At 39.8% G+C, this 25,287-nt stretch overlaps 1 protein-coding gene across 1 annotated transcript in view; it reads left to right on the forward strand.

Moving 5' to 3' along the window:
• Window positions 1-24,670, forward strand: part of LOC125969571 (cytoplasmic phosphatidylinositol transfer protein 1) — a 36,177-nt gene extending 11,507 nt beyond the window's left edge. Inside the window, exons 2-9 of the mRNA XM_049721794.2 lie at window positions 13,618-13,766; window positions 15,295-15,383; window positions 16,240-16,247; window positions 17,296-17,367; window positions 18,980-19,075; window positions 19,376-19,531; window positions 19,629-19,692; window positions 21,003-24,670. Coding sequence (XP_049577751.1) covers window positions 13,618-13,766; window positions 15,295-15,383; window positions 16,240-16,247; window positions 17,296-17,367; window positions 18,980-19,075; window positions 19,376-19,531; window positions 19,629-19,692; window positions 21,003-21,361 — 993 coding nt within the window. The 3' untranslated portion in view covers window positions 21,362-24,670. The remainder of the gene's footprint in view (window positions 1-13,617; window positions 13,767-15,294; window positions 15,384-16,239; window positions 16,248-17,295; window positions 17,368-18,979; window positions 19,076-19,375; window positions 19,532-19,628; window positions 19,693-21,002) is intronic.
• The last annotated feature ends 617 nt before the right edge of the window (window positions 24,671-25,287 follow it).

A 25,287-nucleotide genomic window follows, 5' to 3' on the forward strand; every position in this document is an offset into this window, starting at 1 on the left:
TCCCTTCTTCTAATCACACTTAACCATGTTTTTACTCTTTTCAATATACATTTATGACTCTGCAAGCAAGTTTTATTACTGCAGCAACATATTCCTAATGAACTCCTCAGAGTATTGTTTTATTTGTTGTCATTGTTCTTCCTTGGCATCCTTAGACATATCTCGAGTCGCTCATTTCCATCCATCAATCGTCGTGCACATATTTCCCCCCTTATTTGTTGCTTTCCAGCTCAAGCCGTTTGTTCAGCGGGAGCAGACATCTGATCACCTTCCCACACATTTCTTTTTATATAGACATTCCTTAGTGTGCGTGCATGTTTCACGTTAGCACCTCCCTCTCACTTGGACACAACTCTTTCATGTGCTTTGTGCCAAATTGACTCACATCACTGAGATGTGGATTGTTTTTCTATTCATGCTGTCATTGCAAATAGATGAAGTTGACTGTTCTCTAAATGGAAAAAATGTGAAAAGCGCAAGACTTCGCCAATGCCAAAATTTGAAATTGAAAGGTGCACTCTGTGATACCCAAGCTGTTAGCAAGGTTAGAATTTTGCCGCACGTCCTATTCCAACCAATGAAAGAAAAAAACTAGACAGTTGTTGAAATCAGATAGACTAGCATAACTATCACTTTATTTCATTGAGAGTGTTAACGTTTTCATGCATTTCATTTTTTCGTTTGTAAAATTGGTTCAGTAGTTTGTCAGCAACATCTTTCTCACGCAAACAATGAAAATCACAAAAAACATTCTTGAAGGAAGTAATAATACTTCAATCTGTTGTCTCTACTTGACTCGAATGTACAGGCCTCCCCACCCCCCGACTCTTTCCTTCCGCTCCCTATATGTTCCTTTCATGTTTGTGTTTTTCCACTCAATATTTCCTTTCTGTATGCATTCAAAGCTCATGTTTGAACATCCCATCAAATGTTTGAGCAGGGTGCAAAGTATCTTAAGCGGAAAACACAAAAAGATGAAAAAAGTGTGGTTTGTCTCTCTCCAGCATCTAACTTTCTCAGTTGTCATTGTCTGCGTCACTCTACCACTTATGTGTCATACTTTCCGAAGCCTCATATAAGCAACTTTTGTTTGCTCCGTGTGACTTGAGCTGTATGTGTTCACAATTAGCGTGATTGCTTATATCACATAGTCTCACTTCTCTGTGAATTGTCAGTTTCTTGTTAAATCAGTGATGAGTTGTGAGTTAGACCCGAGCCTCCAGTGGATATTTAAGTCACCTCAATCATCTCTTAATATCCCCGTCACGTCACATTATAATGTACCAAAAAAACAACAACACTGTATAACACAGAAGAAGCAGAGGCATTTCACGAATTTGAGCATGAATAGCATTTATTATTTAAGTATTATCAAAGCAAAAAACACAGTTGCTGTTATCTTTCAATATATCACTCCTAACCTCCGCACTGCAGTAAAGTAATATTCATCTACATAAAAACTTGAAATAAATAACATCATACTCACCAGAGACCCTGATGCAGAGGCAGCAGAACTCCTTTCTCCTCTCCTTCCTGTTCTACTTGTACAAAAAGGCCACAGCATCCCCCCCCCCCCCTACCCAATACCATTGGTAAATGTATTAGTTACACATTTATCGGCTGATCAGTGATAGCTAGCATTACCCTGGAGAACTGCACCAAATCAGTTGGTACTATTCTCTAAGTCTTAAATTTCATACAGTGAGGTCAGTGGGTCTAGAAAAAAAGAGCAGCAACCTCAGGTGCCCCTCTGAAAACCAGACTAAATGAGTGTGTGTGTGTTTTATTAACTTAATCAATTGAAGGACTCAAACACTCTCAAATGGATATTAATTACTGCACCCCTTCATTCACCCTCTATGTACTGTATTTGTTTATTTTATCTTTTAATTAATTTTTACAATTCCCCAAGCTCATTTGTCATCATAAATTAGGCCTACATGCCTGGATTCCAGCCATGCGGTCAATTAGAAAGATTGGTATTCACTTTATGGCTTACATTGTACTTATCTTTTTCTAAGCTTGATCCAAGTCATGGGTTTGTGTGAAAAGCACTTTTGTAGCATCTTTAGAGATGAATGACGCAAGCAGGGGACTGGGAACTGGTCCAGAGGGCTGAAACACATGCTGCGGCCTCACGTCACGTTCCCTCTGTTTGTTTACTGCCCCCCCTTATTTCATTGGATGCCTCCATTTGACTGAGGGAAGACTGGTGGAGGAGGATGGCCAACGAATTTGATTTACGGGTATGTTGCTGAGAAGAAAGTAGTTGCGAGCAACCACTCTAGTGGAAATTTAGTATAATGAATTTGATACCCTCCTAAAATGCACAAATTATTAGCACACATTTTTCAGTGCTTTCTCTCGTTTTATTTTCACTGGTGAAAATGCTTCCTCAAGACTGGTGACCGTTTCAAGTAGGTCGTTTCAGGTCTTTTTTTTCCACAATTATTTTTAGGGCCAAATATGTTTTTATTTGACTTTACATTGAAGCCTACTACACATGTGCTGTGACAGTGTTTTTAGTGTATTGTGATAAACTGTAAAATTGAGACTCCTGTTGTTAATCCAACTAATTTGTAGTGCATTAAGGCCTCACTGGTTACATTTAAAATTTTCAAGACCTCATGCTTGGCTCACTGTGTTAAAATGACATTTGAACAATATTTGTCACTATAATTTGGGGAATATCTTCATCAGCAGTAATTTATTTTTTTGTTATGCCGCAATACATCATGTAGGTAACTTAAGTGTATGCAGCAAAGTCTCTGTTAGACTTGAAGGAAGTCTCTGGGATTCTTGTTTCCAGGACAGCTGCAGAAAATTGTGGACAATCCAACAACATACACACCCAACGCACACAAACACGCACACTGGTTTCCTCGCCTTGACAGACTGTTCCTCTCAGCAAGTCATTGAAATAGACACTCAGTGAAGGGAGTCCTATTGATCCACCAGCAGGCAGTGAGGTAAAAGAGCTCATTAGCGCTTTAGTCACACTCCTTTGGGCTGCCTTGCCCTGTAGCGTGACTGTGCTGCATTGTGAATGTCACAGACATCACTGGCTTACTAAATTTACTGAATGACATCTTGTGTTTCTGTACGCTTGCAAGTTCTAGAAAAATTTCAATGGTGAAAAGGAAAATTTACTATTTTCTTCTGATTTTCCCCAAAATTCTAAGGTCCTAATGACTTCTATTTCTTATTTTCTATGAATCCAGATATAATGACGCATAACAGGACAGTATTATAATTATTTTTAAAACCGTTTTGATCTTATTAGTAACACTAAAAGGGGGTAAAAAGAGGTGGTAATATTTGGACTCTTGTTTTAAATGAACATTAAAGTGCACTTGGGTTGAGGAGCTTTTCAAGTTGCCATATGCCGCATAAACTTTGGAAGTTGAGGAGAATTTGGTTGTTTATATTAGGATGTCATATAAAATAGTCTAGCATTGGTGTCCTGGATGTTCTGTTGAATATTGATAGTAACAAAAATAATTGAATTCCTGTTGAGAAATATTCCACGCATTACACTACCCACTGTCTCCCTGTGGTGTGCTTCCCCCTTCCACGATGTGGGGGCGATTGCAATTCCATAGGCAATCCCGGCCTTGGAGAAACATCTTCCTTGCGTCTCCCGACTACGGTTAGCTAGCAAGCAAGAACGGACAACAGTACTGTACGCCTTTTTACTGTGCAGCTGTTGGTGCAATTAAAGATGTCTGAGCCAAAGACTGTATGCAATGCTAAACATGCCATGTATCATTTGGTTTTTCATAATTCAATTCCCAAAACATGGAGCAAATTGTGTGAACACAGCCTAATGCTTATTGGAAACTTACTGAGAGACCCATTGAATGTCTGCTAGATAATCTTGTCGTGAGCATACTTGGCATACTGCAACCTTGTCACTTGGGCCATGGTGTCTTTATGTCCTTGGTTTTTCCTTCACAATTGTGTGGTAGCTCTCCACCTTTTAGCCTTTGTCCACTAGCATTTAGAATTCATTTAATGAGTTCCCGGAAATCACATCTATTTGCTTCTCAGGAAGCTTTGCGATGAGTGAAAGGAAAGCAAGAGCCAAATTGGATTGCATCCCGTTTTGGTCAAATGCCAAATGAACGCATTTGTATGCTTCAACTGTGGTTTTCTGTCTTTGTGTTTCTGTTCCTGCTGCTGATTCATTTGTGGAGTTGGATGTTTTGGACACAAAGTGAAGGGATTCCAAAGGGAACACTTTAGTTAGACCATTTTTGGCTTCTACTCTGGGAGTGAGAGCGCCCACACTGAGAGGAAAGGGGCCTCTTGCTGGCATGATCATTTTCATGTTGCTAGGCATTAGCATACTGGACAGTTTGCTTAAGAAAAAAAAGTAGCCAAGGAAAATTCAGTACCATCCTGTTTTTTTGTCCATGATTACTTAGTTTAATGACATTCCCCTGTTAAACTGTACAGGGAGACACAAAACATGTAATTGGCGGCCCTCAAGTGCCGAAGCTGGACAACCCTGGGTTAGTACATCTGCCTCACAGTTCTGAAGTTATAGATGCTGGTCTTCCTGTATGGAATTTGCATGTTCCCGACATGTCAGCGTGTGCTTTCTTCTCTTTGTTTTTCTCACACATTCCAAAAACATACTTTGCAGATTAAATCAAGACTTTAAATTGTCCGCTAGTGTGAAATGTTGTCTATTTGTAGCCTGCGTTTGGCTGGCGACCAGTTCAGCATGTACCCTGTCTCTTGACCAATGTCAGCTGGGATATGTTCTAGCACACCCGTGACACTAGTGAGGAGAAGCGGTACAGGGAATGGATGGTTGGATGTTCATCCATGTGAAGGAGTTTTACGTCCTGAACGTTACAGCGATAACTATAATTAACTCTTTTTATTTTGGTTGCCTTGGTAGCGCCACTAATTCCTTGTGACTAACAAATTGTGTTTGCGCTTGAGTGAAGACTTGAAGACGTGTGCATTAGTTTCCCTTATCTCTACACTCGTTAGCTTTACAAACCGCAGGGCCAATTTGGGACAAAGTCACAAAAGTCTAAATTGCACAGATGGCTGCTCACAGATCAACGGGTGCTCCCAAGGATAACAGTGAGCAACAGTACAGTTTAGAGCGAATTGACTAATTTTGTTTGCAGATTTCAATCGGCAGCAGAAACCAGATGAATGCTTTCTCATTATTCTGATGTTTGAGCGCAAACATTTAGTGTTTCATATACAAGAGCCTCATAAAATGCCTAATCTACATCATTATTTTTTTGCTCCTTCATATCAAATCAGCACCAATATGTACTATGGATTTGTTCACATTTTAAAACATGTACTCCAAAGTGGCAAAAAATGGAAGCAAGCGGTAGGCCTAACAGATTTTGTGGAGGCTGTAAAAGTCACACAGCTCTGTGTAGGCAATTTGAATTGACACACAAAGCTATTTTGGACTTTGATGAGTACAAAACAATTCAAAATAGATCTTTCCAATGGTGGGGGTTAGAAAGTCACGCTCAAAAGAATTGGTAAGAATGCCTGAATACAAAACCAACATCCGTGCCGGCACTTTATATTGATGCTGATACCATTTCTCATCTCACCAGCTTCACACACCGTTTAACTATTGACCACTTTCCATATTAAAGGTTTTTGGAGCTTGGCATCCCGAAAGATGCTGAGACTGGTTTCGGATGTACTGTGTTGTGCTGAGAAAGTAACACTGGCCCTGTGGACAGACAGCGTGAAGAGCCATTCAGAAGAACATCACATCAGCAGTGTGCACTACAAAGGCTGTTGATGTCAGCGTTGGGTGAGATTGAAGGAAGAGAGCATGTATAGTCAGCGGAGGGTTGTGTAGGTGACAGAGAAACATGTATGACCAGTACCTTACCTGTACATACTCTATTCCTTCGTCCAACGTACACAACAAAACAATCTCCTCTCTTTCTTGTCTTGTGATGCCTGTTTTGGAACTCCAGATGGCATCGGGCACACTAAAAATAGTTCAATCCCCGCTGAAGTCAATAAAGACAATAGATCCACAGTGAAGTCAGTCATACTGTAGTTGGTTTTGGTGTAAACATCTGTCCGACTGCAAGCACAGCAACTACTGCTTACAGCGGTATCGGCCTGGCCCACCCATGATCTATAATGGTGCGGTCTGACCAAACGCAAGCTTTCTCTTTACTGGTAGACAGCTGCTTCCACAACAAGCGGTTACAAAAGAAGGGGCGAGCACTCCACAAAGAAGAAAACATCTTTGTTTTCCTTGCTCAACGACTTGAACAAAACGCAACAATTGGTGACCCTGACGTGATTTGAACACGCAAACGTCTGATGATCACAAAAGTGATGTGTGGCATTGTTACAAAAAAATGAAGCTAAATTGGTTATCAGATTGGAAGAATTGACTGCTGTTCTTGTGTCTTTGTGCGTGATATCTGTGAAATTTTAATGTCAGTCTGTTGTCGTCCTTCTGTCAACAAGTCCTAGGCTACATTGTTAGAACTAGAAGTCAGAATGGCACCCCACATCCCAATTCACTATTCATCTTGACATTGGTGAATGAGTTCCAAATTGATTTGTATCTTTTGCACTCTTCCCCTCAAGATACGTTTCCACAGATATGGAAAATCCAAATGCTAAATGGAGTGCACTTATATAGTGCTTATAGCATTCCCAAAGCACATAACAAAGCCTCTCATTCATTTACTTGAAAGCTATTGAACTGGAAAGTACAGCGGCAGCCACTGGTGTACTGAAGGCTGGTCGCTGCTGCTTTAACTACTTTGCAATTTTGCCAAAGGTAGAATCTGGATCGGTTACTGTGTCTATTGGTGCTGTACAACTTAGTTAGTCTTCTGGGCAAACGCCCTTCGTTTGTTGCTGTGTGATTTGATGCTGATTAGCTGGCCAATTACATCGTGTACACGCTCACCCACTTCCAAGTATATCTGCAAAAGTATTACCTCCACAAGACGCATCTGCCGACCCCCGCATTCCAACGTCACACATATTGAGCTTCTCACTCAAAAGACCGCACACGCGACAATATGACTTGCTTTGTTCTGATAAGAGTATGAAATTTATTATTTGACATTTGCTCTTCCACTTCCACTCAAATAAATATTTGAATTACCATCGATTTGTGCACAGCCCTATAGTTAGAATACTATAGATTTGTATTGCTTTGAAAATTTGACAACCATTTGTTGATGGCACATTATTTATTTATTCTAAAAACGTTGTGTATTCTGATAGTAGTTTTACTTGTGGTCTAGACCTCGGCCTGAAGACCTTTTCCCAGATCTGGATTGTGCATTAAAGGTGAACATACATTTTGAACAGCGTTGAACTATAAAAAGACCCAAAAGTAACTAAGGGATGAAAGAGGAGGCAACACACACACACAAACAGACACAGACACACACACGCATGCACGCACACTCCCAGTGGGCATTCCCATCAAAGCTGCCTTCACTCAACGTGACCTTTTCATTTGAGTTGCGTTTACTCACCAAGGCCCTCCCTAGTCATTTACCCACATGATTAGCCACTGCGAGCACACAACAAATGAGGCCACTCATGAAAGAAAAAAAAAGATTGAAGGGTCGTGTCCCGAAAAATATATACTAGCTCACTGGCACATCATATCTAATAATGAAACAGATGGTGTCTTCAAAAACTATTGAACGCAATGTGCCAGATCACAAACAGTGTCTAGACACAAAATGTTGAAGCACAAAATTGAATCCGCGAAAATGCAACTTGGAGTGCACAAATGTCTCAAGATGTGACACCTTGATGGGACAAATTGCTGTGTGCAATGTCTTATGTAGCAAGGTAGAATGGCATGTCCTAATTTTATACAGTGCAAACCATATACATATATACATACTTCCGTAGACTGTGTATATCTTGTTGAACAATTCCATATTTTACTATTTATGCGTGAATTTCTTGTCATTCTTCTTTTGCATCATTGGAACAATAACAGAGTGGCCATTTTTATTCCACCCAGTATGCTATTTGACAGTCTGGTGGTCACAGTGACAATGGCAAAGTATGAGACAAGTTGAATGTTCAAGAGCAGCTTGTGAGTATGACAAGTAGATGAAAGGAAAATAGGAGAAGGCGAAAGGAAAAAGGATACGTTTGAGAAACTTGTGATGGACAAAAAAATTGGCTGAGCAAAGGGAGAAAAAAGGGTATTTGAAACAAAAATGACATTGTTGAAAGTGTCAAAAAGGGTGTTTAGGTGCAATTTTCCTTTCTCCTTTCTCACAGTAGTGTGGTTGACTACCTTCCCTGTAAATTCAAAGCTTGTAAAGGTCAGTTTGCCTGTCTGCGTATTGTTTTCCACAGAAAATGCTATGCATAGTACGTCGACGGACGAGTGGTCCAGGTGCGAAATACTCCACCAAGCCTTACAATTATGATAATTCTGTAGTTTTTGTGTTTTTGGTGGGCTTGTCAGAAAGCCATCACTTCAAAATAGAATATTTCTCTTTATTATTGTATGCCCTCTTCATACTGTTTCATTTTCTGCCCCATCACATCTGTCATTTATTCTGTGTTCTTTCATCCATCCTCTCCTTGCGTGCTTTGTTCTAGCTGGGACATCACCACCTACCTACCTTCTCTGTTGCTATCCATTTTTTAGGTCTCTGTTCCTCCTCTGCTTTTCCCTGACATAAAAAATGAAGCCCCTTCATAAATTTGGTATATATAAGTCTCAAAGTATGAAAGTTTTTCTTTTTCTTCTTAACTCTAACTTTCCCACTTATAATTATGACTTCATCAGAGCCAACTTCCTGCCACGGCGCTGTCTTTGTTTGCCCCTTCAGTCCGGGTGCAACTAGATTTTATGGACAGGTAGGCACGATGCCAGCGGTGGTGCCAAGGAAAGTTTTTTACTGTACTAGAATAAAAAGTGTAATTGCACATCCACTACAGTAGGTGGCATTGGCACTTTCATTGTCGGAATGTTAGCAGGGTGTATTAGGTTTTTTATGCCCCCCTTAAATAAGCCTAACAATGCCACTACCCTAAAATAACACTCCAGTTAAAATGTAATTATCACTATGGAAACTTGGAGAGCTTTACATTTACTCGAACAGTCTATTGATTCGCATTTCAGACCGATTGGCATTGTTCTACTCATTTGTTCTCGACAAGCCCTGTTTGTAAAACGTGTTATTGATTTTGCCCGAGATCTCTTTTCTTGAATCAAAAGATTTATTGCATAATCTTATATCTTATCCATACGTACTATGCTTACAATTAGCTGGGGGTTTCTGTGATTTGTGAACCCGATTCTGGTATCTGCTGAAGGAAGGTCTCGCACATCTTTTCCTTTCCGTGGGCATGAATTAATTGTTCAGACTGCACACTATGTGAATCCTTAATGTATATAGTTAATGACATTGCGGGGACTAAAAATGGCAGAGGAGACATTCAAGGGAAAGCGAGAAAACCTATGAATGCATACACCAACGTGCACTCACAGACATCTTGTCACACTTTTCTCTTGTCGTGTAAGCGGGCCGCAGCAGGTGTGTGCGGTTACTTTATATCACAACGCCCGACTACAACCTTCAAGATCAGTGACTAATTGGGTTTTAGAAAGCTGGATCTCTGTTATTACAAGCCATTGTTCAATCTTAGTTTATCTGCAGCAGGAGGTGGAGGCATTGCAAGTGCACACACAGCAGATGCCACAGATTGCTTGATGTTATCATGCTCAGATGGCTTGCACCAATAACTTTCAATTGCATTTATCACTACCAAGTACTCATGCGCAATCTTTGCGGTCGTGTTTTACCCTTTCTTTCTGCTTTACCCTTCTGTCATGTATGCTCCTACTAATTACACTCCTTGTACCCCTATTGACTCGCGGGCTTACATCTGAAGAATAATCTTATCTAGAGAGAGCAGCCCAATGCACAGTCACTTGCCCAGTTGATTAAATGTGCGCAGAAAGTGTGTGTGTGTGTGTGTGTGTCTGTGTGTGTGTGCCGTGGCAGGTAATGAAAGTGCAAAGCGATGGGGGTCCATCACAGTGCCAACAGCCGTATGGGATTATTTAAGTATGTGATTAATGATTGTGGGAAAGGCTGCAAAGCCAAATAATTGAGTTAAATTGAAATGATTTATTATTGAAAATTATTCACACCCCAGAAATGTGGAACTGCATTTTTTAAGAGGTGAGAATTGTTTCATAACCTCCAAAGGACATTATTGATATATTTTTGCCAACAACAATAATAGCATAAAATAGATTATGCATCACTGCTTTCGACCATATAATCATTTGTCACATTTATCTTGTTTAATCATTGTCTTTTACCTGCCTAATGGCAGAGCATGTATTGTAGGAATAGCCTCACCCTCCGCTCACACTTTGACAGGTTTTAATCATGCGACCACATTGGTTGTTTACAGGCCACCCACACACTAAAACCAAAAGAAATCACTGAGCTCATATATGGCAACAATGAACCCAGGGTTTTTTTTTTTTTTTGCTGTTACTGCTATTGTTGTTGCAATCCTCTACACAGAAATGGTGCAATTAAAACCACATAAGGAAGGTGCCAGCTCTTGTTACAATCAGTGTTTCAAATTTCAGATTTAGTGACCATCGGCAAAATGATCTCAGATGAACAGCGGCTCAGCTCCCTCCCGCATGGCACCCATGTTGCAAGCCCAGTATGGTGATTAGCAAAGCCATTAGTGTGCTTACTGCCTCACAATGACATTCAAGTAGGGAGGTACGTTGCTGCTGCTGTGTAAGTGGAGGTTAATTATACACCCACTGATACCGAAGGGACACCTTTAATGTGTGTTTTTCTTTTTTGCACTTTGAATCGCATTACAGGTGAATGAATGGTCTCCAGCATTCGTTGGTCAAAGTGATTGAGAATTACTACAGACTTGTTCGTTCTTTGTTGTGTAACAGAGCTCTAGCCGATGTGTTATTTCATAACAGCGTATCTAATTTGAAAATTATCAACATTTTCCTGAAATTTCCGATGGCTACCATGCCCATACTTCCACATCACCTTTGACAAGATTGAAGTATGCTGGCTTCCAGGATTAAAAAAAAAAAAAAAAAAAACATGCTTAGTGGACTACTGACACAATGGTTTAATGTTAACTTGACTAACCCATTCTGCGTAACTGGTTATACTGAATTACTATGTCATTTCATTATTGTAAGGCAAAACTACTGCATGTTGTAGCTAAAGCAATATGACCGGGTCTTCTGGCGCTCTTGAGTGTTTTATCAATATATCCGTGCTGTGGTGTAACAATAACAATCCACTAGATTGAAGGACAATAAAAAAATCTGAGTGGCTTGTCAGACAAATAAGTCTAAGGAAGGCACTGGCCTCTTTGTTTTGTTTTTTACTACCACATGATTATCCTGTGACGTTCCCAGAGAAGAACAAGCCAATAATACTTCATTATTGAATCATTCCCGCGAGTGATTACCTGTTTTACTTGAATGTCTGTAAACGAAATAACTGTTCAACCAATTTATACAAGGACCCGTTTGCACATTTGTTGCCAAGCACGCTGTTCAAATAATCACATCGGCCATCCTTGCAATTTTTAGTTGATGACGCTGATGTCATGCTATTTTTGTTTCGCCAACCCTGCCCTTTGTCCTCACCCTCAGTTCACCCTCTGCATCAGTGTCCTTGAATCCCTCATTTCTTCTGCGGTGTGAAAAAGCCAGAGTTATAATCAACTACATTATTCACATGTGCTCTGAGGTTGTCGGGGTCTTTCATGCCACAGCTGCTTTTAGAAACAGCTTCATTGCATTTGCGGCATCACAAGAGTGATGATGCCTTATTAAAGTAGCCAATGTGACAGATTGCCTTCAGGAGAAGAATCATCGCAGAATCTAGTTTAGATAGATTGATAAGGCCATTTGAGACACCAACCTCTGCCCCATTTTATTCAACACTCGAATCAACTACGGCTACTGTGCTTTGATAATGGGGTACTTGGAATGCTTAGTATTTTTTTTAAGTGGATCTTTGTCTAACAGGTTTGAAAACTGCTCTAGAAATTTCTGAATGACATCTGGAAATGTCATGATATGTTGCGATGTATTAAACAAGTAGTATTTTGGTACAGCTACTCTACAGCAATTCTCAATTAATAGCTCGACACCGCTGACTTTCGAATCAGTCAGTAAAATCAAGACCGGCTTTGCTTGCTTATTTCTAACTACAACGCAAGTACAGGAAATGCATTTAGTCATGCTGTTGGGCTGTAAGGGTTTCACACCTTGTCGTTTAAAAATTCTGTAGATGAAGATTGATACATTTCACATTGCACTACTCCATTACACTGCATAGGCTAAAGCTCGACCTTTAGTTGAGCACATGGCAGGTTCAAGATACATTCAAACAGATTTGGAGAGCAGCCATAAAATGAACTGGAGCTGTGCAGTGACTTGAACAACACCTGACACAGCAGCCACTCTTAAATGTAACATGAAGGTGACCCAAAATGTAAGATGTCACTGCAACTCATGTCTAAAGACTGCACACAAAAAATGGTCTCTTCATAATCTAATGCAAACTAATGCTTCAAACATTTTTCCCTATCACAGTGAATATTGTGATTGTAGCATTGCATTGCAACCCAAGTTATCTTTTTCACGTTTTGCATTTAATCTCATCCATTTTAAAATTATGAAATTATTATTTAATGAGTTAGGGACTTGTCTACTTGGATAAAGCTGCAACAAATGCTTGCGTAAGCTGCAATTTTTGCTTGCTTCTGCAATCTTTCTCAACATCAGCTGATGACCTGCTGGGCTTGTAGGCATTTGTTGTATTGATCTTTGCCAGAAACTGAAATCTATGACTCGAGTCATGCGCAACAGAGGCCGGGTGCTGAGTTGGCACATATTTAAATGTATTTGAGATGACTGCGTGGTCTTTCCCCTCTGACAGGTATAAAGGGCACAGAGAAAGAGAGGAGCAACAGTAGTGTAGTGGGTTTAAATTTCCCTTCACTGGCCTCCAGTCCCTGCTGCTTTAAAGCTTGTGAAAGAAAACAAATCAATCCATCCATATTCTAAAACCGTTTCTCCTCATTTGGGTCGCGGTTTCCAGTTGACAGGGAGAACGTGCAAATTCCACACAGAGATGTTCCAACAGAGATCAAATTTTAACAGTATTATACAAGATACAATTCAAACATTTGATTATCAATTGTATCAAATGTTGATCAACATTAATAGTCTTTCTTTATGCAGGGACAGTCTTTTGTATTCACACTGTGATGGATGGATGGGAATGGTTCTATGGGCGGGGGGTTCGTGCTCAATTTCTTTGTAGCAGCTTCAGACACCTAGCAAGTGTCCCATCTGGTGTATCAGATGCTGCTGTGCTTGTTGTCGTTCCTCAGCATCTCTGCAGGCTCTTCTTGATCTATCCATGACTTGTAATACCAGTGCCTTGTTTTGGCTGACAGCAGCCCGCCAGCCCCTGGCCATCAAACAACACTTCTCTGCTGTCCCATCTGTTCCGGACTAACACCTACTAATGCACCTTGCAAGCTTTCAAGGTTATTTATTATTCTTTCTCTATTTTGCAGTACCGCATTGGGCAGCTTTACATGATCAGCAAACACAGCCATGAGCAGAGCGACCGAGGGGAAGGTGTGGAAGTTGTCCAGAATGAACCTTTTGAGGATCCCTTGCATGGGCAGGGACAGTTCACAGAAAAACGGGTCTACCTCAACAGGTCTGTCACTTATACCTCTCATATACTCTAACCGACTGAAATCGGATGTGTTGTCGTTGTTGTGTAGAAGACAATGACAGTGTGTTTTTAATCGTTGCTTATTTACTCTTCAGAATATTCGCTTTCAATATTAACGCCGTCTTTTTTCCCCATCACCCACTCTAATATACTGTACGCTTTCAATTAACGCCTTCATTTTTCCTCAGTGTAGTAACGCCTCGATCTCACTTGAGAGGCAAACGTGTTTGCGCATTATGAAATGACTGTAACTGTTGAGCTAGTTGTCACTCCGATACTAACCCAAAAAATTACACACCTTCATGAATAGAGTTTACAAATTAACAAATTAGGAATGCCCACTCCTTTACAAAGTGTCATATTTTGCTTAGTCCTGCAAACAAGCGAATCTCACTTTGCACAGGTATTCACAGAGGCTAGCTATAAATAGAACGAACCATTTTGTGATAGTTTAATCTGTGAAATTTAACATGCATCAGTTATCAGTTGCAATCAGTTAACTCAAGTATGATGTAAAAGGAAAGAACAATGGCAGGGTGGGCAAAACGTGGTGGACGAAGTTGTTGCAGGAGACTCATTGGAACCCAATCACTTGTGTCAGCATTCACCTTGCAGGGGGGGATCATTGCTGACTATGCACACAGCTGCCCTGCAGGAGCAAAGTAAAAAGCCCAAGTTGTTTCCATTCATGTCCTGCCATTCGATATCATGGTGAATGGAAATTGCTTCCAAAAAAATCAAAACACGACACACTTATATCTGCTTTGTAAATGATGACATTTTTTTTTAATGATGCTGATTAACAATTTCCAAACCTTTGATTTGGTGAAATAGGTTTTTGTTTTTTGGAGCATTCATTTCTCATGTCCAGCATTTTAGAGTTTGTTTTTTCAAAAACTGGCCAACTGCTCACACCACTTGTAAGCATGGCCACACAGTTCCTGGCAGACATTTAAGAGTAAAGCCAGGAATGGGAGAAATCAACAGATGAAAGTGTGGGTGGAGTGTCTGTCGCTAGGACAGAGATGAACAGAGAAATAATCAATGCACACACTACATTTTATGCATTCATTTTATATTACTTTTGATTCACAGTCGGTGTCCTTGTCAGTCAGAGAAAGTGCAGATGGAAGGAGACTGCATTTGATACATTATGTTCATTATGTAGCCCACTTAAGATCTGGATTTCAACATTGTTCTCATCTGACATTGAACTATTTAAGAAATCTTGAGTGTATTTAAAAATATCTCTTCAGTGTATTCACGCTACATAATTACACTTGATAACGTTGCCGTTCATTTTTTTGCATGATGTTTTTGGAAGAGCCTAAACTCTGTGCAGACTGTGGAGAATATTTCTGTGTATGTCTCTTAGCAGTTTCAGAAGTCACACTTCTTTTTTGCTTCCACTAATCTGTACTGTGAGCAAGTAGAACAAGATGACTTCTTTGATTACAGAATCCATTTGAGCCTGTTTCAGCAAGCACCTCATTGTTTTCTGTCTCTGCAGTAAACTTCCCAGCTGGGCTCGGGCAGTCGTTCCTAAAATCTTCTACGTGACCGAGAAGGCGTGGAACTATTACCCTTATACAGTCACAGGTTAGCATGTTACAGCAGTTGGCATCAACTGTAATTTTACTTTTATTGTATTGAAGGTGACATAATACAACCTTAGGTTTCTGCTTACCTGAAGGGACATGTGGGAAAAGTGCAAAACTCAGCTCCAACTACACCTTAGTTGCAGGTTATTCAAACTATGACAGCAAACAATAAGTGAAGTTGGACCTCACACCCCCAAAAGAGTTTTTCTATTCTGTGATGAGTCAATTCGGCCAACAGGGCGAGAGACGGGGCACACCAGAAACTGGTTGCCAGTCAACTGCAAGGCACATATAGAGAAACAACCATTTGTACTCTCATTGCAATTAGTCAAGCTAAGATGCATTTTGGAAATGTGGGAGGAAGCAGGCCTACCTGAGGATAACCCACACAAGCACGTTTAAACTTCACTGGACAAACCCACACCAATAGAAACAGAACCTCCTTGTTGACACACAACTTATACAGTGCACCCCTCAGTGCTACTATAAAGCTACGTGCTGCCAACCCAAGTACCTGCACGCAAGGATATTTGATGCCCCTTAAGAGAAAAGCTGTAGAACAGACAGTGCACGCTGCCTGGCATGCTGACATTTAACGACTAGATTGATGGTGACTCAGCCATCTCACCGTAAGTCACACTTGTGCAGCCTCTCTTCCTCACTTGGCCAAAAGAGTGAAAACATCAACATGTTCCCAACATGAGAATGTATTCGGCAGACTGTTCATTCATCAGTGTTATTATATAAATGTGTTCATATTTTAAGGTATTTAAGAAGTTGTCAGCAATTAATTTTGTTTTTGTGCTTTTCCTGACATGACACGGATGGTTGGTTGTGTATCCCTCACCCTGTAGAATACACAGTAAGTATATTTCCTACCATTTGTGGACATACAGTTGATCAAACACAACAACTGCATATGTTCAATTCAAATCTTATATTTTTTCCGCTACACAACCAACAATAGTAGCAATGGTGCTATTTTAGGTGCATACATTACTGTTGTCCTTTGAGAAGATTGACTCATTAGTTTCTAACATTTACAATAAAATTACTTTGCAGTGATTCCATGCTGGGAAAAAAAGGAATTTACCGTATTTTCCGCACTATAAGGCGCACCGGATTATAAGGCGCACCATCAATGAATGGCCCATTTTAAAACTTTCTCCATATATAAGGCGCACCGGATTATAAGGTGCACCTTCAATGAATGGCCCATTTTAAAACTTTGTACATATATAAGTCCATATATTTGAACACGCCTGCCGTAGTGGCTCAATATTAGTCCATATATAAGGCGCACCGGATTATGAGGCGCACTGTCGGTTTTTGAGAAAATTGGAGGTTTTTAGGTGCACCTTATAGTGCGGAAAATACGGTACCCTGAAAAAATAATATGATGCATGGTTGCAATAATGACACTGACAATGTGACACGTGACCTGTGATGAATTTAGTGTTGAAGATTCACTGTATAATTTTGGTCTGCACTTTGCTTCTGGATGTCTATTATGTAGATAATAAATGTCAACATCATGAGCCACACTTTAATGGGATGGAAAAGAAGGCGTTGACAAGGCAGTGACAGAATGCTTGATATTTCTTTGAGTGTGGGAGGAATTTGCCATACATGTGTCAGTGTTGACACATGAAGGCTGAATTCACTTTGACAAGTGGCTCTGTGCCTAAATGCTATCAAGTTTAAGATTACAGCATCTTTGGCAGCGTTTCTTCTCACCACTCCAATGAAGTTTCAAAGCAGCATTTAGCTTACGGGTCAGTTTTATGTTGCGATTCATAAACTGGAGTTGAATTGTAATACATCAATGTGAATTATAGAGTAGAGAAAAAAAATAAGCTGACTTGCACATGCTGAAATAACGTATGTGTTGCTCTTTTTTTTTTTTTCAGTGCTCATTCCTTCCCAAGTTCTCCATTCACATAGAGACGAAATACGAGGACAACAAAGGTAGCAATGATAACGTAAGTGCACTCTGAATTTAAAGGCGAGAACAATGAGATTGTCAAAGATTTGGCACGGCATGAGCCATTTGGAATATTGAAGATCACTTTGCATAAGGCTGCCAAAGAAATTGCTCACCATCTTTTAATTGTATGGTCATGCAATTGTATCTCTAAAATTGAATTATTTATAACTGTAATATTTGTTATTAATTTGGTTTATTTTGTGGAAAAAAAACTAAAATATTATTTTATAAAATTCTCTCAACCGTCGTTGACATACCCGCATGTTTTTGTCTTCAGTTCTTAAACACCCCAACTTGCCATCTGTTCATCCCTATGCAAGCATGCATGTCACATATCACCCCCTCTATGCCAGCAGTGCTCAACCACATTGTCAATGACACCCTGGAAGGCTAAGATAAAAACAGTATAGAAAGAACATTTTCACATCTGTCATGGTGACAAAGTGCTGACCCAACAGAAAGCGACACAGCTGCTCTTAAAGATATCAAGCTCGATTAGCCATGAAAGTTGAGGAAAAACAAATGCTTGACACATTGACTGGATGCCACCATGTCTACCATCACTAAATGTCATAGGAAAAAAGGTTTCCTAAAATACATTTTCAACATAGTTGTGATATGGTATGAAAGCAAAGTTTATCAAAGGAAAAGGTGAATTTAAAAATATACTAGCTTCTTGTGATATTTCACCTTTTATTCTGTAAATAAACGATTAACACAATTGTTTCTTGGTGCTTAGTTGCCCAATTTGAGAACCATGTGGTATCGGTCCATGTTCAAGCCCAGCTGAAGTGACCTTGGCCAAAGCGTAGAACCTTCAACGAAAACACTACATTGTACAAATGTGTCCTTCACCCTAACATCTGTCATACATGCACTTAGATACCACTGCATGGCTTACTATCTCTTGTGTGTATAAAAACGTAACAGTCAACTGTAATCTCCCCCTCGAGGGATACTGAAGGATTAAATGCTGTTCCTCAAAAGATTAAGATGATGAGCGCTATAATGTTGACACTATTCCTAAAATGTAGTGATGACTCGAATAGACACAAATGTTTCCACTTCTTTCCAATGTATATTTCATACAGTGGAACTTTAGAAGTTTGGCTCATGGGGTGTATTTTATTTCTGATCAGAACCTTTAAATTGCCGGGGCCCCATGACTAACAGGGGTACCAGACAATTACATTTACAATTTGCATCATTGACAGAGAGGAGCCTAAGTGAGAGATTTTACTCCCTCTCACACACACGCATGCACACTATTCAGCTGTTTTATAGCTACAAAAAGCCATTTGGTGGCTATTGGGCAGTGGTATGCTAATAACATACCGATGAAGAGCAGGGCTCATGAATGAATAATTCATAGGAGGACACTTGGCTTTACACTGAATCTTTAAGCGGTTTTATTGTTGTGACCCATCAGTGTATAACAATGTCATCGAAACGCTTGACGCATTGTGAAGAAATAAAAACATGAGCACAGTTCCCCCTACTGGGTTTGTAGAGTGTTACACAATGGTCACAAACTCCATCCTTAGTCCTTCAAATAGTTGTTTTGTCAGCATATTCCCTTTTGTCAACCAAAGTGTTTGTTTTACCAGATCTTTGACTCCGAGTTGAAGGACCAGGAGAGGGAGGTGTGTTTTGTCGACATCGCTTATGATGACATTCCTGACCGCTACTATAAGGAATCAGAGGTGAGCTGGGCGTCTATCGGCAAATGCTGCTTTATCGCTTCAAGCACTTTTTCTGTCTCTGATGAGCTAATTTTATTCACACTTACAATTTGAGTGGATTTCCCCCCCCAAAAAAAAAAAAAAAATAATTTTGAATCATACAATGAAAATAATAGAAGTTGAAAATTTAGACAACAGGACACATTGTAATAAAAAAACATTAAAACACTTTGTAATCATGTGTTAGACTTTAAGCTCTCCTTTGTAGCCGTCATAACACAAATTTATTGTTCTCTGCGTGTTCATATTGCACCAATGCAGGACTTGCGATACTTCAAGTCAGAGAAGACATCGCGGGGCGTGCTTCAGGAAGGATGGAGGGACACGCAGCATCCCATCATGTGCTCGTACAAACTGGTCACAGTCAAGTTTGAGGTGTGGGGTCTGCAGACGCGTGTGGAACAGTTTGTTCACAAGGTCAGAAAAGTTTTGTCGAATTTGGTTCAGAAATAATTCTGCTAACAAAGAAGTCTGTATGAAAAAAAAAGGCAGCTCAACTGTTTCTGTGTTACAGTTGATTCGTGATGTCTTGCTGCTTGGACATAGGCAGGCCTTTGCTTGGGTGGATGAATGGATTGGTGGGTCAATCGTTCTTCAGGTTACACAATGTAGTCTTTAAATTCCACACACATAATATAAACCAAATAATTGGAATTATTGAATTATCATACTGTAATACTAAAGCCAGTCTTACTGAGTGACTGAGAGGTCCAAAGTCTTGACTTGCACTTGAGTATGGGTTCTTCCCTGAATCAGCATAATGTGTCCCACTGGACAGTATCTGTATTTTCTCATGCGTTCCAGTACACAAGTGGATGAAGAAGCCACAATTATAGTGTACTTGCTCATTCTCAGCATTGCCCTCGAGCAATTCATCTCATATGGAAGGAATTAAGGAATTAAATCATTATACTTATCGTGGGTGTATTTGTATTGGGTTTGTGTCCCAATACTTTTCCCCCTAGTGTATGAGAATAGGCATTTACTGAAATTTAAACCTCTACTGTGAATTTTCCAGAACTGTTACTGTTTATTATAGTGCATGTACTTTCACCTTACCTGCACTCCAACAAGTTAACTGTGCAACTGCCAGTCCTGCAACTCCCTAACTGCATCCATCCTTTTGGAATGACTCTTAACGCTTTAGTCTGCAGTGCTTGTGCAATCTCCACTCACCTTGTTTTCCCTTCCGTTGATCTCAACGTACTAATTTCTTTTGGATGGAGAATTGCCAAACCCATCCCAGCTTTCATCTTGGACCTCTGGATTTTATGCTTTGTCTGCATCTTGAAAATCTTCTGTCTGACTCTTCTACTTGGGATGATTGTCCTTTTACATGCTATTCCTCTAGTTAAGCTTCCTGCTCAACCTATTTGCATTTTCGCCACTTTCATCACCTTCTCCCCTCTCCCTGAACCGGAGTGCCTTTTCAGAGGAGTTACCCGATTTGCCCCCTCCCTCCTTCTTCCAGATATGACTTGGGATGACGTGAGGAATTACGAGAGAAACATGTATGAGAAAACCAACATTAAAGTTTGCCATGAACAGGCTGAGCATTCCACAACAAATCCATCTTCACAGGATGCCATACAGATCCATGAGAAAGCAAGTGTATGTGACTTTTTCATTATTTTTTTTCCCTCCGATATGAACCTTTGATATTTGATGACCTTTGATGACCTCCAATTGTTTTTAGTCATACAAAGTTGTTTTCTGCTTGGGAACATCTTCAGAGATCTAGAAAGAGGTGACACAAAATACAATGAGATTATACAAAAACAACAAAATAGTACTATGCGTTTGTCCGGTGCCTCTTTCACTCATCTTAATAATAATGTAGTTTTCACCAAACACCTCATTGTTGTCATTTAATGTCTCCTCAACCCAGACATGACAATGGATGAGGTGAGAGAATTTGAGCGAACAATCCAGGAGGCCACCAACCAGAAGATTGGGATGTTCCCCCCGTCGATCTCCATCAGCGAGACCCCCCTATCCTCCTGTTCCCTCACTGGTCCCGCCAGCGCTCCCTCCACTCCCCTGTGCACCGATGCACCCGATTCCCTTTCGGTCTCCAAGGACAGGCCCCGCAAAAAGTCAGCCCCAGAAACCCTGACACTTCCCGAGCCGTCTCCGAGCGGTGTGCAGCAGGGATCTGCTACTGGCCCACTTCCTTCTTTGAATCACCTTCAATCTTCAACATCGCCTTCCTCCAGCGCTGATCCTACTGAGATGGGAGAGCAGTAGATGGACCTTTCTGAATGTCTTCCCCATACTTTTGATCAGTTCCCCCCCCCCAGAATCCCAAATATTCACTCTTTCGGCATTCTCAGCACGACAATGATTGTTGTTTTTTTTGTGTTTTTTTTTTCAAAAGTTTGGACAACAAATCAATTCCCCTTTTACACTGAGATACTATCATAGCCACCCTGAATGGTTTGACCTTCACTTCTGCTTCAGAGCATTCATCTTTTAATTTTGTTGTGTAGCGATCCTTTGAATTTGCCATTTCCCTTGTTTTCCTTAGTTGGTGAAGAAAAAAAAAATAGATGCCTTATACTAGCGCCGCAGAGCCACCAGTTTCCCTTTGTATTTAGTCACAACACAAACTGCGAGTTCACATTAAAAAGGCTGCGGTTATGTTCTTAGGGGCCTAGATTATTTCCTAAAGTACACAAAGCATTACAAGATCAGTGTTCATACCTCAGGTCTCCCCTCCTCGACTTACAGATGTCACTGTAGACTTACTCTACATGCTTGTTGCCAAACAGCCACTTTTTATATTACAACAGCCTATACCTTGTAATGCTGAACCCACGGACTGTTTACAATCATAAAATGTTTGCCTATACGTAATAAAGCCATTAAGTACACTGGCAGTTTTGGCACGACAGTGTTACGATACCCCCACTTGTGGTAAGTATGTATGCTTGAATGGCTCATGTGCATACAGTGCTGTTTAAAACTAACTTTAGAAACTCTAGCTTGATCAAACATAACTAGTGTGTCACTCAATAGACCTCCAGAAAGGTGGAAATGTTAACAAAAGTTACCCAAAAAAAAGTCATAGGTCATATTTGTTTTTATTCATCTGTCAAGACACCAAGCTACTTCCTAGAAGACAATTCCACAAAATGCCATATTGGTGACAATAATCTATCTGCACCTTTATTCAGTCTCTGCACTATTTGATGGGTGGGCTCCTTGGCAACATTGCCCTAAAAAGTTTTCTTTTTACATTTTTATTTTATTTATTAAATTCTGTTAACGTACCAGTTTTAAAAATGGGGGCGGGGGCATTCTAGAGGAGCTTTTACACACCATAATACATTCAGAGTGAAGGGAAGTGTCCCGCGAAGCTCTATCTAAAGATGCGGGCATGTGCATCAAGCTGACTTGAGTATGTGCTTTGTTAGCAGAGCAGACACTTTCGCCTCATAACTGCATCGATTTTGTCTGATGAGTGATTGAGCAGAGAATCGTTCTTTATTGCCATGTTACTAGCCAATATATTCTCTCGACCTGGTGAAAATTATGAAAGGTTACAAAAATGTGGCGAGTCCTACTTTTCAACAACTCGAGACAATATTACAGTACATAAGTAATGGAGAATTTTTCAATTGTTCGAAGTACTTGTATATGCTGCATGGGATGTTCTTAACATATGTATACATGAAGGATGTTTGTATATGCAGTTTTCAGACGGAATGCCTTTGATGATGCAATTCGATGAATGCCTCAATGCTATAATTTTATATTAAATACATTTTAAGTGAGACGTGAGCATGAGAGACTACAGGCCTACAAACTACTTCAACTTGGTGCCTCTGCATGCCTCAACTGCATTGTCACATGTAATCTTACAAACCGTATATCAGCACCGGGTTTCTGTTTGGGAAGTACATGAGAATTTAGTGGGAAAACATACAAAAAAAGCACAATATTCGTGAACTGGACTATTTTGTTTGAATGCATCTGCCTTACCAATGGGCATGCTAAGATTTTGCCCCAAAAGACTGTTTTGCTGTTGTTTGTGCACTACTTTTAGTATGGAATCCTCCTAGATTCATATGTGCATGGCCTACAACATTCCGTGGTGTTGTACCTGAGCTAGGCATCATTAGACAATAGACATGCAGTTATGCCCCAAATGATTCTAACCTGTGAAACATTTGAACTGAATTTGCATGTGTTGAAGATCTGTCTGGAAATCAAATGACACAAGAAAGTATATAGTTTTCTTCCTTTTGAAAGTAATTCACATCTCTCACAATTTTGACAATGTCTTTGCATCATTCTTAAGGCTCAAGCTACCTAACAGCATAATACAGAACATTCTACGCAACTATACAATAAAATCATTGCATATTCCTGCATTCAAGGATATGAATTATTTTCATTATTTCTTCTTACCTATACCTTCTTACCTATACAGTCTTCTTCCACTTTCTTGTGTCTCCTAAAAGATCACAACATATAAATCTGTTTTAGCTCAGTTTGTCCGTCATTGTGGATTTAACTGCATGTGTCAGGGCTAACTTGTTATTCAATTTTTGTTTTTATTCCGCCGTCCATTTAGCTGTTACTTTTGAAATTGACTTCCGGTGTGTGTTTTGCACAGCCCAGTTACATCTGTGAAAGGGGCAACGCTCTCCTGGTAGTGATAACATGAGCATCCTCTTGTGGTCTTACTTGGCATAAAATCTTTAATATTCTGTACAGTTCATCATTAATTGTCGTATTTGTCTTATCATCTTTTTGTAAGGAGTACACAGACAACTCTGGTATTACCATCTCTCGTCAGGGATACATTTAATCTATGATGGGCTGTTACAATAAAAAAAAAAAAGAACACAATTTCCAACTATGTAATATGGTCTGCTCTGTTTAAGAGAGTAATGTAAATGCTGTTCTCATTTATTAGTATAGGATGTTCCTTGCATTTGAATCTGTTCAGGAATGTTTCACTGTTGTAACTAAAAAGTCTTAAAATAGACAGAAAGGTCTTGTTGCGTGATATGGTTGGCAGCTTCATGAATATGCTTGTATCTAAGAAGGAATTGTTGTTTCAAGTTGAATACTTTGTATTGAGTTTTGATTGAGTAATGCTGCTGGTGATAGTGGTGCACTTCATACAATAGTACCTTTTGTTTTCACTGCAGGACACATTTTTGTAGAGTTTGTAAAAGTTTCTTTTTAGTGACATGAACATGCTTTTTGATGACTCCCCCCTCCCTCCTCCTATTTTTGTGGTTGTACTTGAAGGATAAATTCATTCTGAAGGACCAACTTTTTTTTTTCTTTCTGCTGCACTTTTCGTTTGTGCTTACATGACAATTGGGGCCTGTCCCAAAAAGTAGATGAATGAACTACTTTGTGTATTCTTGTCTGCTTCTGCTTTGTGCAGTACACCCTAAACATTTTTCATCTGATAGTTGCTGAGTTCTTCCACTTTGACAATTGTATCTATTGTATTTCATTGGGTTCTTTATTGTAATTATTGTTTTACTAAGCAGAGCAAGACAAATAATAAAAAAAAAGTAGTTAATTGATGCATCTTTGTTTACAAACTGAAATGTTGTCTGTACATACATCATTATTTTATTTAGTTGGATTGTGTTCGTTATGTCTTCATTTGTGATAGCCATAGTATTCTTTTGTTCAGACAAGTTGCAAGGTCTTACCTTAGAAGCTTTTTCTGACAGTTTCATCTCTCTGATGAAGGCGGAAGTTACTGCCGAAACTGTCAGACCTTGCAACTTGTCTGAACAAAAGAATACTATGGCTATCATTTTATTCTTTTTACCGATTTTCACACGTTTGGCACGTTTGTTGCCAGACGTGGGTAATTTAAACAGAGCTTTCCCCATATATTTATTTGTAATACTTTACATTTCAAATACATCTCCGTGCTAGAGAGATTTAAAACAAAAAAATAAAAGTGGTTACAACAGACAACTGTTTAAAAAAAAACACACACTTGGGAGTCAGGATAAAAAAAAAAAAAGCAGTTTTAAAGCTAATAAGTACATGTTTTTTAATAGATTACGTTTTCAGTCCCCTTTGGAACAGCCCCAAATTTTGAGGCGCTCTCGGGACTCAAAGGAGTGCATTCCGCTTTGTGTCCACCCCAGCATTAAGGTCATTACAGCATGGCCAAGCGTCAAAATTTA

The sequence above is a fragment of the Syngnathus scovelli genome, chromosome 5 (genome assembly GCF_024217435.2).
Source record: "Syngnathus scovelli strain Florida chromosome 5, RoL_Ssco_1.2, whole genome shotgun sequence".
Classification (NCBI taxonomy): domain Eukaryota; kingdom Metazoa; phylum Chordata; class Actinopteri; order Syngnathiformes; family Syngnathidae; genus Syngnathus; species Syngnathus scovelli.